Source organism: Crassostrea angulata, chromosome 7, assembly GCF_025612915.1.
Source record: "Crassostrea angulata isolate pt1a10 chromosome 7, ASM2561291v2, whole genome shotgun sequence".
Taxonomy (NCBI): domain Eukaryota; kingdom Metazoa; phylum Mollusca; class Bivalvia; order Ostreida; family Ostreidae; genus Magallana; species Magallana angulata.
In genome coordinates this window covers 19,715,382-19,732,185 of record NC_069117.1, presented here as the reverse complement: position 1 = coordinate 19,732,185, position 16,804 = coordinate 19,715,382, and the positions used below count along the sequence as shown (strand labels likewise).

The 16,804-nt window shown below is 34.7% G+C and overlaps 3 protein-coding genes across 3 annotated transcripts; 2 read left to right on the top strand and 1 right to left on the bottom strand.

Moving 5' to 3' along the window:
- Window positions 1-1,820: 1,820 nt before the first annotated feature.
- LOC128155474 (uncharacterized) lies at window positions 1,821-5,309 on the top strand. Its single transcript, XM_052817190.1, has 2 exons — window positions 1,821-1,909; window positions 2,972-5,309. Exon 2 carries the CDS (start codon window positions 2,982-2,984, stop codon window positions 5,196-5,198), a length of 2,217 nt encoding a protein of 738 aa, XP_052673150.1. The 5' UTR covers window positions 1,821-1,909; window positions 2,972-2,981; the 3' UTR covers window positions 5,199-5,309.
- A 1,927-nt stretch (window positions 5,310-7,236) lies between these two features.
- Window positions 7,237-7,614, top strand: LOC128157039 (isonocardicin synthase-like). The gene has a single exon (XM_052819393.1). The coding sequence runs from the start codon at window positions 7,237-7,239 to the stop codon at window positions 7,612-7,614; it is 378 nt and encodes a 125-aa protein (XP_052675353.1).
- Window positions 7,615-8,175: 561 nt separating this feature from the next.
- LOC128156430 (pre-mRNA-splicing factor SYF1-like) lies at window positions 8,176-16,747 on the bottom strand. Its single transcript, XM_052818579.1, has 23 exons — window positions 16,612-16,747; window positions 16,165-16,313; window positions 15,528-15,651; window positions 15,240-15,437; window positions 14,853-14,987; window positions 14,500-14,664; window positions 14,088-14,232; window positions 13,701-13,773; window positions 13,492-13,570; window positions 13,237-13,356; window positions 13,033-13,133; window positions 12,819-12,894; window positions 12,509-12,595; window positions 12,221-12,334; window positions 11,927-12,013; window positions 11,756-11,831; window positions 11,062-11,171; window positions 10,685-10,788; window positions 10,114-10,213; window positions 9,803-9,977; window positions 9,178-9,283; window positions 8,709-8,815; window positions 8,176-8,515 (listed from the first exon to the last, which is right to left on the bottom strand). The coding sequence occupies exons 1-23, from the start codon at window positions 16,672-16,674 to the stop codon at window positions 8,445-8,447; spliced, it is 2,565 nt and encodes an 854-aa protein (XP_052674539.1). The 5' UTR covers window positions 16,675-16,747; the 3' UTR covers window positions 8,176-8,444.
- Window positions 16,748-16,804: the final 57 nt, after the last annotated feature.

Below are 16,804 nucleotides of genomic sequence, written 5' to 3'. Positions count from 1 at the left end.
CAATACACATTGTTTTGACTGGAACTAACACGTGAAATTGACATGGTTTTAAAACTTTTTACGGTTTGAAGTGGTACTTCCATGATTAGTGCGAGACAAATAGGTATTTCTGATCTGATAATTTACTGATGACGTTCGTGGTATATTGGAGAATAATGTCCGCGGCATCTCTTTGATCTCGGCAATAACTGTAGTAGAATTTCCATTAAATTCCGTGATGTTTAAATGCCTCTAAATGCAACAAGTAGTCAAAGGTCAAATTGACGAGTTTTATTATGACGTCACAAACGTTGAACGCTGTAAACTGCAACGTCACAAGCGAAAATCAAAGTTCACGCTTGTGGCTGTTACTGTGGCTCTTCCATTAATATGAACTTACCCTTAGGATAAGATAGGAATTTTAAGGTATGAATCACATTTGCAGACAAGGCAAAAAGTTAAAAAAAAATGTAAATATAAGCATTAAATCATGATTTTTTGAAGTATACACTCTCATAACTGCAGCGGTGTGTGCATACAAATTTTCATAAGGCGCTAACGCGCCTTACTCAATTTGTATGCACACACCGCTGCAGTTATGAGAGTGTATACTTCAAAAAATCATGATTCAATGCTATAATAAGTAATAAGGAATCATTCTTTGAATATTATGAGGTGATAATTTCGATCGGTCGGGGCGTGATCAAATCTATCATAAAGCCATTCGGACTTTATTGGATTTGATAACGCCCCGACCAAAATTATCACCTCATAATACTCAAAGAATGATTCCTTATTCCTTATATATTTTTAAACCATCGTACGATTTTAAAATATTTACATATAAATAAGCAAACCCCGCTGGCGCCTCAATTTGGCTTCATTTGAAGTTATGGGTTATATAGTACAAAATCGATACGTAGTGTTATCACAGGCAAAGACACTGCAAAATGTAAATATTCATTGATAAAAGCATGAGAAGGGTATTTTTTGTAAAAGAATCGTATCTGAACTCGACTTTTAGGTTTGTTATTTATCCTGAGATTTAAAAATATCAGCTTGATAAAAATGCCACTCTGTATACATGTGTACATGTAATTATTTTTTTAAGTATTCCCGACCCAACGAACCAATTTATTTGAGACTTTTCATTATTAATAGTACGGTATATTTAAAAAAAAAAATATCAGCTTGGAGTACCTCTGGCTCGGGGTCTGCGTAATCAGTGACAAGAAATATTTGAAAAAAATAAAAACATTCAATTTAAACTAAAGATTTTTTTTATTTGATTTTTTTAATTGCCTACATTTTTGCTATTGAATTGAACATATTCTATTGAAATAAAAATCAATTTCATTGTTAATTTCGATTCTTTTAATTCTTTTTTTACGTACTCTCAAAAGGAGGGCAACTCCATCTCAATTTACTTTTTTATATGCATATTTTTAAAAAATGTTAGCTGCGAGATAATAGTGGGGGGAGAGGAGCACCCCCCCCCCCTCCCCGATGCTACGTGCCTGCGATGAGAATATTTGAGGTCGATCATCTTTGATACAATACTTTTTGCATAAATTGACAAAAGATAGAATATCTTCTTCCTAATGAACAATATAATTGTACAATAATTTAATGATGTACATGGACAGACATATCGGGAAAATATTCTCTAAATACTATAGTATATGTCTTGAGAATTCATGACACTGAATGTCTAGGTTTCAGAGTTTGAATGAGAATTCGATTAACTGTTCTACATTCCTGTTTAGGCCCACTCTATTTTACTATACCTTCTCTTACAAACAGGAAGTAGTGTGTTTATACAAACAAGTTCATATACACGTGACACAGATAATTGGAGAGAGATAGTATTTTGGTTTGTCAGCTCGTTGGTAAATCATACATCAGACATTGTTTCCTGTCTCTTTCTGAGGTATTGTAAACTTTAAGTCGAACAGATGTTTTACGACATAAGACTAAAATTTTCAGATGTTATCTGAACATTTAAAAAATGAGCCGTCATGTGCCTTAAAAGCAAATGAGCGACTCACCAGTCGCGCTATATTTACATCATACATGTATGTATCATGTATACAGATCTATCAAGTGATATTTCATCAAAGGCGTCGGAACCGGGACCGTGAAAGGGGGGGGGGGGTAGCTTTAGCTCTATATACATTTTTTTTTTTTTTTGCTATTAAGATTTGTGATAAGTCCAGCCTCCACTTCGCTTCAGACGCCTCTGTTCACTACAATCCAGAACTGACCCCATAATGGTTTGATAAGTATAGGCTAAACAAGAGATCAATTTTATATTAACTTTATTTTTTGTTCTACGGTATCTTCTTGTACATATAAACACATTTCTCATATATATTTGTTAAATTGTTCTAGTATATATATTTATGTAAGTGTACTTAATTTACATCTAGATTTTAAGTACATTGATATTGCTTAATCTATAATTTAATCAGATTCATCTCACTCTGCACAAATTGTCAACAACTTTTTTTCATGTTTGTTAAACATTCGATTTTAAATACTTGTAAATGCTTGAATGATATTTAATATGTATTTTGAGTCAAATCTAAAATTAAAGGGGTCTTCTAACTTATTGTTGTGTACTTATTTGGATTGGTTTTATAATGTTTTTGTGTAACAGGTATAAAGGTTTGTACAAGCATTTTAAAATACACGCGAGAACTAAAAAAACAAGGATTTAGCGTATGAGGAAAACAAAATAATTTTACATATCTTTTTGAAATCAAGACACATCGTAGCTCTTTAACGTTGCTATTTATGTTTCCTGTTTAGGTTATGCACGGAGGAGAGAATTAAACAACTCTCTTCAGATTAGTTTAGTGTTTTAATCGGTTTGTCTCCATGAAGTTATGTTAACACAGGCTGATAAATAAATGATAATAAATTGCAACCAAGTATATATTTGGGATAATTCTTTGCCAATAATTTACATGTTATGTCTAAAATATTTCAGGTTTATAAAAATGGCCCGAGAAACAAATGCAAATGGGGACAATTTTCCGGGATCTTTTCTGTCCGATCTCGCCGAAATTTTATCTATAGTTCACCAGGACGGGAACAAAATGATTACGGATGCGCTATTTTTAGGGGAAATAACTATCTTAAAACAAGTTAACAATCGCCTACCCGAAGGACCGTTCTCAGAGAGTCACATTGTCGGATCAGCGGGCGAAGGTGTGCCGAGTTTGGACATTTTTTCCAACGAGTCTGACGTGGATATCATGGCGGTAGCGAGGTCATGGTTTGTATTTGAAAGACATGCACCAGAGAAAGCACGAGAAAATATTCAGTGCCTGCAATTCGACGATTCGGACACGCTACCAGGGTACGTGAAGCTGAAACTGATTCAGGAAGATAGCAACCGTTCAACTGAAGAAGTTCCACTATTTCTATCAAGCTCTGAAGTACGGAACAATGTGTTTGATATAAACAGAGACCTTTCTTCTGATCACATGTACAGTCAAATGTCTCGACTGCTGGGACACAAATTGTCCATCAGCTGGTTTTCCAATGGCCCGTCGTTTTCAGCAAGTATTGAAACAGACGACCAAAACGTGCTCACTCGTGGGCTGGCACATGTCAAGTCGGTTGACTCGGTGGTTGCATTAAAGTGTAGAGAGTGGCCAAAAATCGCGGAGGAGTGGATTGAAAGAAGAAGAGAGTTTGACTGGCCAGGTGGTGCGCTCATAGAGGAAGCAGTCGAGAAGGGCTGTTACTTGGTACCGATCGGCGGCCATCAAAGTCAGTGCGAGGAATTGGAATGGCGAATCTCTTTTGTTCTTGCTGAACGATTGCTTATCAGAAATATGAATTTTATACAACGTTTTGTGTATGCGATATTAAAAACAATTCGAAAGGAGATATTTGGGCATTTTTCTGCTATCATTTCTTCATATATTATTAAAACAGCGGTTCTTTGGGTGTCAGAAGAAAACGATGTTTCAAATTGGGAACCTGGATTTGTGCTTAGATATGTGAGGTTGTGTTTTTTGAAGATTTTGAACTTTCTTCAGGTCGGCTTTTGTCCAAACTACTTCATGAGGAAATGCAATTTACTTCAAGCTAAATACTCTGAAAATGAAAGGTTGGGGCTGATATATGTTATTACAGATTTTGTTAACCCTTCGAGATTTCTTATTACAATTAACATTTTAAAATCAATCGACAATATTCGACGATATATGTACAATTATTTAAAAATGGCTCGTTCACATCTAAGTTTGATCAGGAATATTCGGAATGAGGCAGCCTTCAGATTTAGTTCAGAAGATACAATAAACCAGTTTATGGACAACGTTTTCAACGGCCAGGAGGAAGCCTTCCCCGAGGTCGCCATTCAAACCCTGTCTCTATTGCTCACTCTGGTGAAAAAGAACTCGGACAACTTGTCTTTGACACTGAAAGAAACGATGATAGAAATTTTATCATGTTTGCAAATTCGGACTGCGAGTTCAGTCACCTTTAGAAATTCTGGCCCGTTAACGTTGCAACAACGGCTTGAAATACTCAAACGTTTATTGAACGACTCCAAATTGCAGGTGCCGAATCTCTCCGTTGGAGGAATAACACAAGTAGCGCATGCGTTCTTTTCGTTTGGGTGCATCGAACACTGTTTGGAATTGCTGTTACCAATGTTAGAGACGAGTCGTTCAAAGCCACAAGTTAGAATGAACAGCTATATATCACTTTTTTACCTGATACTAGCGAATGTGTGTAATGGAGACATGGCTGATTCTCGCCCGGCTATCAACATTCAATTCTACCCCTTTGAGTTACCATTGCTTACTAATGATATCCGTTTTGAGGCCCTGGTGTTGAAATTTCAACAGGAGCTTTATTCGAGAAGGGCTGTAGGAATGCAACAATTTCATTTCAACTTAACGCTCGACCCATTGGTGTATGCTTGCTACATGAAATTTAAATGCAAGCGTCTTGTTGGAGACAACATTGGATCGTGTCTGGCACTCAAGGAGTTTGAAGAAATGGTTTTCAGTGGAGTTTCTCATAGATATGTAGCACTTAGTCTACTTGGATGCTGCCTCTATGAAAATGGACACAAAGAGAAGGCGGTATCAATGTTTGGAATGTCAATCCGGGAGAATAAGGAGAGAATGGCAACGTACTATCATATCGCCATATTGCTTAATCGTGAAATAAGCTCAAATACTTTGATAGCCTGAAAAATTAAATTAATACTTCCATGTCTTGAAAAAGTACCATTTCAAAATGCAGGATATTGCGAAAAGGGATGACGGATCTAGTTTTAATTAAAGTGTCAACTGAATAGCACAACTGTCGTTTTAAGTTTATCGATAATAAATGTGTTGCATTTGAAGACTTACTAGTATTTGGTTTATGTTACAAAATGGCAATACAGTTTACAACTTTTTAAATAAGTAAAATTTTTATTTTATAGTATATACAATATTGCAAAACAAACAAAAGAAAAGCAGGACAATTTACAACACGTTCAAAATTTTGAAATATAGTACCTGTTATAAATAATTGCGTTTTTAACTCGGGACTTTAGTGGCAGTTGAAAGGCTAGCTTTTAATTGTTGTTCATTTGATTGCTTTGAATAACTTAACTGAAGACTGGAAGTGCACACTTGTGTATCATACATAATGAAGCAATGTATAAGATTAATCACAAATATATATTCATACCATAATCAGGATGCCGCAATGGGGAAAGTATTAAATTATTTATATAAGAGATACATAACTTTCAGGCTGGTGAAAAAATGAATAGACCATTGTTAACCAAAAAAAAAAAATAAATATATATATATATATATATATATATATATATATATATATATATATATATATATATATATATATATATATATATATATACACACGAAACATATGCTATTTTTATGGGTTTTCATGGTGGTTTTTTTTATATTAACTATAAAAAGTATTAGAATTATTGGATCATTTATATAAGAAGATAAATGTGCTGAGAAAAACATTTTTTTAACTGACCTCTCTAAACGAAATCATTTGCATATTGACGAGTTTTACATTATATTAGATGTATGGTAAAGCTATTTGCTCCTTGGGTCGAAGCGGAACTCTTTTGCTAATGTGAGCGACGTGGCTCATAGGCATTTGTATTAATATCGTGCTTTTGTTTAAAAAAAAAATAATAACAGGGCTTGACAAAAACGTATTAAAATTCACACATACATTCAAATAAAGTAGTTTTTGCCTTCATATAATTGCCGAACTTTTCTTATCGTTGTTTGTATACAACAGCGTTCGGTTTTATCAGTGGAAAGTAGAACGTTCCATATCTTACGGTATTAGGACGAACTGACCCACGGTAGGATAGTCATAACTTTGAGTATCTTCAAACTGAACGCCACCCAGCACCCAGCTATGAGTGGTAAAGAGGGAAGCCTGCCTACCGCTACGGACGGACACAGCACGTTTGAGTTTGACGGGGTATTCCGAGACGTTAACAATCCAGAAACTCGGAAAAGGCTCTACGCTGCACAGAAACTTATTTCTGATGGCAAATGGGAAGAGTCCAAGTCTGCACTTCAAAACTTAATAAGGGACACCGCGGATGAACACGATAACAGAAATTTGCAACTTATACTGAAAGAAATTGAAATGTACCAAACACGGCATATTGGCGATGACGTTCCTTCTTCTAGTGGAATCGACTGGGAAGCCGTTAGCCAAAGGACGCCGAAAATATACTTTGAGAAATGGGACGAGCTTCCACAGAGTGTTTTCCTTCTAAAAAGTTGGCAGCAGCACAACGGGATGCTTCGTTCATTGGTTGGACGCCGGATTCTGTCTCACCAGTGGATCGCCAACAAGATCCGTGAGCTCCATTGCAGCCACATTCAAGCAGGCATGATTCTTGGTATAATGGTGGACCAGCGCGTGCAGGACGACGGGTTTGTGGTGTACTACCGGGAGTTAACACCGGGAGAGAAAAAGTTCATCATGCACGACATCGTTCAAAATCGCATCAAACACATCGAAATCATCTTTCCTTACCCTGTTCTACAGAAGGCCTATAAAGAGGAGATTCACTGCCCAGACGAAGGCTGGGAAATTGACGAGACTCTCGCCCTCCAGCTTGGAGAAGGGGAGGTGTTTCTCCGGGAATACTCCGTTCAGTTTCTAAAATCCTTAAGGAAAGACGACCTCACTTTATACGACCCTGCCTGTTCAACCGGTCAATTTCTGTGGACCATGAAACAAGCACTACCCAAGTGTCACACGGTAGGCCAAGACATTAGTCCTTACATGGTTAACTTTGCAAAGAAACGCGTGGACGAAATCTACTGTGGGAATGCCGCAGAACCGAAAATAGCTGACGGCACTGCGGACGTTGTCTTTGTGCGGTTCATAAATTCCGAGGTCTTAAAAGCCGTGGTAGCGAGGAAAATGGTACACCCGCTTCTGAGGAGTTTGAAAAAGGGTGGCTACATGGTTATTTTTGGACACACTCCGGTTTTGGTATCTGCCGCCGACCTGTTAATGGACACCGGACTCAAAATTGACCGCTGTATAGGAGGAGACCCAAAATGGGATGGGGTGTTCCAATATTATGTGTGTCATAAAGTGTAGAATCGTTAATAATAGCTAGAGTACGTTTCGTGAAATCTGATGCAAATTACATCTTGATTATTCAGGGTGGAATACTACAATAATGCATTGTGAAAGCATTGTACTTTTAAGGTCATCATTAAAAAATGTTTGTTTGGAATTGCCGCCTGGAGGTTTCTAGACCAAGAAGGGAGGGAGGGAATTTTTGTTTTCAAACTTGAAGTTTAACTTATTAAAAATTAGTAAAAAATGAAAATTTCCATTTAAAAAAAAAAAGTTATTTTTTTCAAATAAAATTTTATCAGCAGGGGGTATTTCAATGAGGTGGGAGGTAATTCCAAACAAACAAGAATTTTCTTTGGCCTAAGAGAGGAAATAGAAAATACTGCATAACAGAGTGAGCATTTTCTTTGTTTAAGTACATGTATTAAGAGTTTAAGACAGTCACAAGTTGAATTGTAAAAACATGAACTTACAAATGTCAAATTGTTAGTATTAAATAACATGTATTAATTGTGTTCTGTTAATTTTACACCAAAAAATGATGCAGTTCCTTGGCCGTTTCTTTAACAAATGTCAGGATCTTTTTTTTGTGTCACTCATTTATTTTCAAAGTTGTACAGTAAAACTGGTGAACTACTGATACAATATACTCTTACATCATATTCTACATCAAATGCAGTTTACAGTTAATTGTTCCTTCCATTTTCTGAATTTTCAAACTTGTAACGATCAATTTCGTGAACTGAACAATAGTTTCTCTCTATATATCAGTCAACCAATCACATGTGACATCAATGTTACTTTCGAGGTTTACAATAGAATTGAATGCAGATGCTGTTAAATTCTGTTCAATCCTCCTCTTCCTCCTCATTCTTTAGAGACCCAAAAACTTCAGTTGGAACAGACTTCACTTCCATTTCTGAAGAAAAGGTACATGACACTTAGTGTCTGAATAATGTACTTTTGATATGAATTCATGATTTCAACATTCATTCATGATTTAATTCAATTCCCAAAAGCGTATTGCATATACATGTACTTATCATTAAGGTACACAATGAAAAAAGAGTTATACGTATTGCATAATATTTTCATTTTAAAGATGATCATACCTTCCACCTGTGCCTCCTCATCACTAGAGAAATCATCATCAATGTCAATAGCATCAGGGTTGGCAGTTTTTGCCAGCTCTCCTAGTTCTTCTTGTGTATTGTCACTCCTGCAGAAAAATTCAATAGTGTTAAAGTCACAATTTTCAGTATCTAACAATTGATATAAATGAAATCAGATCATTGAGATCAGGATCAGGGACTCCAGGAGTCCCCAATCAATAATATACTGTGTAATCATATTTTCTGGGAGATCAGTATTGGTGAAAATATTGGATACACATTAGCCCCAAATTTACATATACCTTCTAAAGAAAAGTGACATAATTCCTGAATAATGGTTTTTTGTTAAAGAACCCCCCCCCCTTGTTTATTATTAAAACTGTAAGATCATATCATAACTTTCAAGTTATAAAATGAACTGCTATCAGTGTGGCAAATAGAATGATATGCTATTCGTGGGTACTCTTACCTGACAAACAGAATGCCTTTGTCGGGTTTGGCCTGGTCTTTGACAGATTCCTCGGCCAACTGTCTTGCTCTCTCCTCCAGTTTCTGCATATTGTCACTACTCTCTCCTTAATTCAATACATTAACAAAGTTATTATAATCTCATACTTTAAGATGTACATGCATCTATCAAATCCATGTTTTCAGATATATACATGTAATGTACCTTTTATCTAGTTCTAAAAATCATTGCCTGCATGGATACAATTTATGAATGCAGTGTAAATGTATACACAATATATAAGGAATAAGGAATCATTCTTTGAGTATTATGAGGTGATAATTTTGGTCGGGGCGTGATCAAATCCAATAAAGCCCGAAGGGCTTTATGATAGATTTGATCACGCCCCGACCGAAATTATCACCTCATAATATTCAAAGAATGATTCCTTATTACTTATATTTATATAATTTTAAACCATCGTACGATTAAATAAGCAAACCCTGCTGGCGCCTCAATTTGGCGTCATTTGTATTATGGGTTATATAGTACAAAATCGATACGTAGTGTTATCACAGGCAAAGACACTGGAAAATGTAAATATATGGATATAATATTTATAAAATCAATTCATTGTGTCTTTTACCTGCATTATCTCCTTTTCCACTTGAAGCTGCTAACATCTGTGCAGACATAAAGTTGACCTGTGTGTTATAGATGGCTTGTACTGAGCGTTTAATTCGGAGCATTTCTCTCACAGTGTCCTCGTTTCCATGCTTGATCTCAAACTCTTTCCAAACTTGCCAGAAATTGGCTGCCACCTGAAACAAGAAAATTTTATTATATATTTTTTGCAGGATGATGAGAACCTTATAATAACTTATAAAAATGTAGTAGAGTATCTGAAAGTTTTGCCATCCAGTTCAATATAATGAGGTCTGAGTGTATTTCACTTACCCTAGGATCAGCAATCTGCGAGGCATGAGCATAGATGGCTCGAGCTCGATCAATTTCTCCAAGTTTTCTTTCCAAATCAGCAAACCGCAAACACATTGACCTGCGAAAATATAGATGGTTTCAACAAAAAATTTGGATGGGGATTAGTACACATGCATGTATCACCTTTGCATTTTGAATCATACTGTGAAGGATATTTTCGATTTTATTCAGTGTTAATTTTTTATTTACGAATGACTGGTGGAGAAGTGATTCAATTTATTGAACTGATGCAATTTATTTTTCATGAGACATAATTTCATAAAGATATAAAGAGTGGTGTGCTGCCATTAATATACGCGAGCAGATTTTGATTGGGAATCTTGCTAATATATATAAATGACACAAAATGTATAATACCCCGGTACTTGGTTTAAAATCAGCAAAATGTAGATCAAACATGCAGAGAATGTCAATCAGAAAAAAATAATGGTTAAGGTGTTATTCCACCTTAAATATTCTAAACAAATATACAGGTAATTGAAATTTTGTGATAGTGGTTGCGAAACTGTCCTAGATGTATATTTCTTACCGGGCCTGTTCATCATGTAACACTTCAATGGCTTTCTCATAGATAGGTCTTGTGTAGGTGACACCATAAATCTCCGCAGCTCTCTTGATGTACACATTAAACATCTACAATGAATACAATGCTTATGTCACTAAATGTTTAAACATGGACGGAATAACATTACTTATCATAAACAAACACAGAGCCCAAAATTTTCGTATACAGGGCTTTCAATAAATTGGAAAAGAAAAGGTGAATTACTTGTTTGAAAAGATTGAATAGAGTTTATTTTGTCAATATTAAATTTGAAGGTGGTAGTTCTGATCACTGAAGCAGCAAAAATGCCTATCCTCCTTGAAAGCAACCCCCTTTGTGCTTTTAAGCTCCAGCTAGCTCACCTCGTTTTGTTCCTCAGGTAACACAGCTTTCGTTGCTCGGTCGTATACAGCCATAGCATGTCTGGCCAGGCCATGCTCCTCCTCAAGCTTGGCATACAGCAGGTAGAAACCTGATGATGATAACAGGTAACATCATGTATCAAATCAGACAAAGTGTAGAAACTTGCATGTTTTGTATATTACAGTACCAACCAGACACAACCTAACACCAAAGAAGAGCTTTTCTTTCTGCTCTGGGTCTTCTAGGGTCAGCTCTTGGGGTCGACTTTTATGAACTATAAAGCAGACTTATTTTCTTACTGCCTGTAAGCCCCTTGTAGACATTTGGACATTTTTCAGAAGTGATTTACGGGTCTGCTTCTGAAATTTTGGTCTGCTCTTTATGTCTGCCTCATGTCTGCTTGGGATCAGTTCTGGGTCCACCATAGCAGACCTGAAGCAGCTCCTGAGCAGACACAGGAAGCAGATCCGGGGTTTGGTTGGGGTCTACTTTCTATTAGGATGGGACTGGTTCAGTACTGTATATACACTTTCCATGTACATAATATTTTGTTAACAAACGTTTTCAAAAATGTTCAATTGAGATATCTTTTGATGTTGTTGTAAAATTGATATTTTTGAACATGCAGAAAACTTTATACAAGAATTGATTTCAATACACAATTCTTATCAATTACCGGTACTGTATACTCACTCTTAGCAAACTTGGCTGGACAATTCTCCAAGCACTGTTCAAACAAATCTCGAGATCTCTCCAACTTTGAGCCACCCTTCAGAATTGAATGTGTGTCCAATTAAATATGAGAAATACAAACATCTATAAGGCTATTTGCAGAGAATAATTCTATCTATGAACAATACTTACATATCGTTCCATAAACTTTGTAAGGTAGGTATTCCATATGTCATATACATTCGGCCACTTGAACAATGCTATTCCCTTCTCATATGCCTACAATATTTCATTAAATTAATTACGGTATATAAATGCAGAATATTTAATAACTTCCAAGCAACAGAAAACCGAATAAAATAATACATGTAAATACACAAGTGCTGTATAGAAAACCATGTATAATAATGGAAATACAGCATTACAAGTAAAGTAAAGCTGATCTAATAGAAACAAAATGTAGTGTAAATGCCCAATAATTTGCACCTTGAAGGCCTCCTCAAAGTAATTGTTTTCTTCAAGGAACAGACCATAATTCATAACAATCTGGGGAGTGGCAATTCGCAGGTCGATGATTTTATCATAAACTGACTTGCACGTCTGCAAAATAAAATTTAGAAATTGATATAGTAACTTCAAAGTGTACATGTTATGTACTATATGCATAATCAATTAAGTTCCTTTATCTTGCTAAAATCTTAAGCATTGATAAACAATAGAAAAAGAAAAGAAAAAAGGATTATTAAATCAGTATAAAATATCAACAAGCTGTACCTTAAAAGTTCCAAAGCTCTCCTCCAAATCTGCATACAGCGACCACACCTTCAGTGATTTATGAACTCTACTCTGAACAGTTTCATTCTGAAAAAATCAAATTTATAACCATCTAAATTATCCCTATTACTAATGTGATATAAAAAAAAATACTGGCATTGCCACATGCTAAAGTTACACACACATTGTAAATTATTCCTATTATTAATGTGATATCACAAAAATACTGGCATTGCCACATGCTAAAGTTAACACACATTGTAAATGAAAGTACCTTACATGTAAATGAAAGTATACACTTGCTCCTTACCTCATCATGGTAGGATACTTTTCTTGATGGTGGCGTGGTAGCTCTTTGCATTAACTTCAGAGCTTCTTCATTATTTCTACAACAGAACGGTTCATAACATGTTTCACATTAGGATTACTGAACCAGTTAGAGAGAAATTTTGATCCATTACATTCACTAAGTTTCAACATTGCTATCATTTGATATGACAATCCCAGCTTGGTAAAATACTAACTCATGTCGTATTTCCATCTCTGCCCACTCACACCACACAGAAGCTAAATCGTCCACATGCTTGTAGGGCACTCTCACTGCTTTGTCAAATATAATTCTTGCCTACAAAATTAATTGTAATTAGAACATAAATAAAACAATAAAATTGTAAGAATTGTGAGAAATACATGTACAGTGTTGTGACGCTTTGTGAGAAATTTCTTACATCTTCTATCTGTCCGGCTTTTTCATAGAATTTGGCAAATTCCACCCACAAAGTATTTGGTTTTCCTGATGCAAGTTTGGGGTCAACAGTCTGAACAGCTTCTGTGTAAGTGTTGATTATCTATGAAAAGAAAATAACACATTTTAATAAGCTTTTACTATATCATATTTGAATATAAATTTAAAGATTTTTTTCAGAAAAATTTTAAATAGAAATACAAGAGGAGCAATTTTATTGTACAGATACAATACAAACCTCTCTTGGTTTTCCCTCAAACAGTTTGACTCTTTTGTGCCATTCGTGAACATTGTGGGGGTTTTGCCTCAGAAGAACACTAAAAATATAAATAGAAAAATAAATTGTATAAGTAATTTACTATCCATATAGATCCATCACTGTCTTTTTTCACTATTTAACTCCTATAAGATGACTGACAGATGTCAATGAATCAAATCAACATCTACCTGTTCAACAGAAGTGGTCTTCTTTCCATCAGATTCTCTAACCTTGCTAATCTCAGCTCCAATTCTAAGTCATCTATTTGGAAGATAAATGAAGTATATAAGAAATCAAATTCATATAAATAAAGTACAGATGTACATAAGAAATCAAATTCATAACAAAGGCAAAGTCTTCCCAAAGGGAAAAAGATGTAATATTATGATTTACAATGAAGTAGAAACAAAATTGTATAAATTTCAGATTGATTGATGACAATATTTAAATTTGTATTCTAATACACTGTACATGTTTTTCATTTTGTCAAATGTGCCTTATATATCTATAAAAAAAATCTGTTAAACACAAACCCATGTAATTACAAACAAGGCAATGATGACAGAATCACATACCTTCTTCTGAAGCACCTGTTTCTTCCATACTCTCCATCTTAGAACTGATCAAGTTCTTCTCAAACTGAGCATAAGCATCAAACACCTGGGTGAAATCCCTTACAGTGATCACAGTCATAATGGCTTCCTCATAAATGTCCCGAGCCTGAAGTATGGAAAAAGATAGACATCAAAAATATTAAAATTATATATGGTATATGTAATGTACAAAAAAAAATATTTAACATTGTACATAAAATAAAATTATGTACATATATCTTTTTTGTTTTCCTTTCTTTTCAGATTTCTTTCCCAATCCCATTAATTTTTTTTTAAAATTAGCAATTAATCATACATTTAAATAAAAATTAGCAAAATTAATACATATACATATACCCGGTATCTGCTCTATGTCCTGACAAGTTACACTTACTCTTTCAAAATGACCTCCTCTAATGTAATAATCAGCCATAGAGTTCCACAAGACACCAATCTGATCTGTGTATCTCTTCAGTCCTTGCCGAATGATAGGTTCTATCTTCAGTGACGTTACCTTGTCTGGGTTCTTAGCAACAAGATCACAAAGCTCATTCCACAGCTGAAAATCGAAATATGTTCGAATCAATTTCATGATTTCAAATTAACACAGCTGTTTGTGATCAATGGAATCATGTAAACAAAAATAGAATTTCTACTTTTAAAAAATATCATTTGTGTTAATTTGAGTGACAAACTATCAGTAATATATTCTCATGACCCACAAAGAATGCTTTGATTCAAACTCACCTGGTGTTTGGACTTGCCGGCCCTTGACACAAAGGAATCATCGTTGATGATATCCACCAGTTTGTTGGCTGCTTCATCTAGCCATCCAATCTTCATCAAGTAATCTATGTACTCTTCTGTATTCTCCTTCTGTAGCTATTTCACGAATTGTTGAAAACATGGGTCATTTTTCATTGAGAATCAAAGTTTTTCATCAGATAACACTTTTTTCTAAGTTTCTTATCACAGTACATTTCTTTAAAAAAATTTCTTGTTTATATATATAGTTTTATAAACCTTGCAAATTTCACTTTTATTTCATAAACAAGAGAATAATTATCTTATTCGTTGTTTAAAAAATTTACTCTGAATTTTTTTTTATTAATAGACAAAATAATTCATTTCTACCTTTAAATGCCTCCTGTACACTCTAATAGCTGTTTCTGGTAAGTCATACAATCGTACAAACTTAAGGTATCTGGGCCAGATCCTGTGATGCTGGGTGATTGGGAGAGCCCTGAGAGCTCTATCAAAGGTACGTCTTGTTTTTGTTATTCTACTGTAGTCTACCAAAAACTGACAGTAGTCAATCCAAATTCTAGGCATCTGAATAAAACAAACAGGAGAAAGATATAGAATTTCACTGTTATGTTGGATTAGATTTTGTTTTTGTTTTTCTTTGCTGTCAACAATTACCTTGTGCATGAAAACAAGTGCTCTCTCATGGGCATTTATAACATCTTCTATGGCAGGATCATTTAGGCAACGCCCCTTGACTTGTCTTCTTCGTAGTTTTAAGTAATTGTACCATAGTTTATAGCTGAAATAGAAGACAAAAACAAAATCTTTACACATCTAATATACATGTACTTGTGTAATATTACATTCACTTTTGTGGTTGAACTCTCTCCCTTGATGATCACATTCCTAGAATTACAATATCATTTTGATTTCTTACTTGTTGTTTTTTTTTTAACTACAGTTGAACTTCAGTATCTCCAACACCGATATCTCGAATACAATGGATATGTCAAAGTGATTTTTAAGTCCCAAACACTGAAACTAAGTATTTTACCCTTGATATCTCAAATGCTTGGATATCTCGAAGTTTTTAACCAGTCCCATCTAGTTCGAGATAATGAAGTTTGACTGTACAAGTGTTCAAATGCCATACCAGAGTATACATTTTAAATTTATCACAAAATCAGGATGCTTTACAAGATATTTCATTTTTGTTTAATACGGTTCTATAACTAGTTTAATATATTTCTGTTGATGTTGAAAGAACACCAGACAAAAAAACATTCCAGAATAAGAATATTTGTGAACTTACCTTCCAGGAAGCTCTTTCAGAGCCCTTTCATATATCAAATTAACTGTGCTCCTGGGTGCTTCTTTCTTATACTCCAAATATCTCAACCATGACTTCACAGAGTATGGGTTACGAAGAATTTCTTCTTCAAATGGCAAGTCATCCTCTTCCTGTATCATCAAAAAATTGCTTTATCAAAACCTCTTCTTACTGGAAATCTAGTTATGTCTAAGAGTTAATTAGCCTCATCAGAGTACCTTCTACATGTTCCAAAGTCAAAGACATAAATAACTTCAATATGGAAATGTGATACTTATAATAAATATGACCAAGAGAATAATAAATTTTGTTTTTAATCAAAACCTTATTTCTTAATGAAATTAAAGTAAAAGAACCATCCTGAAAAAGGATTTGAATCAATCACTGTCAGTTCTGTGTCCATCAAATTAAAACACAAAATATACTTACAAAAAATAAATCATTTTGTTTTTTATCTGCAGTTTCTCCTGATTCGGGCATCTCGATAGTCATCTAGAGTTATATATTATTGTTATTTTTCAAAATACAGTACATCTAACGTGCCATGGGCGCAGACATGTTGGATCGTTTTGTATACGACTGTAGGGGGTGAGTAGCATCCATAAGTAATTCTCTGCCTGTT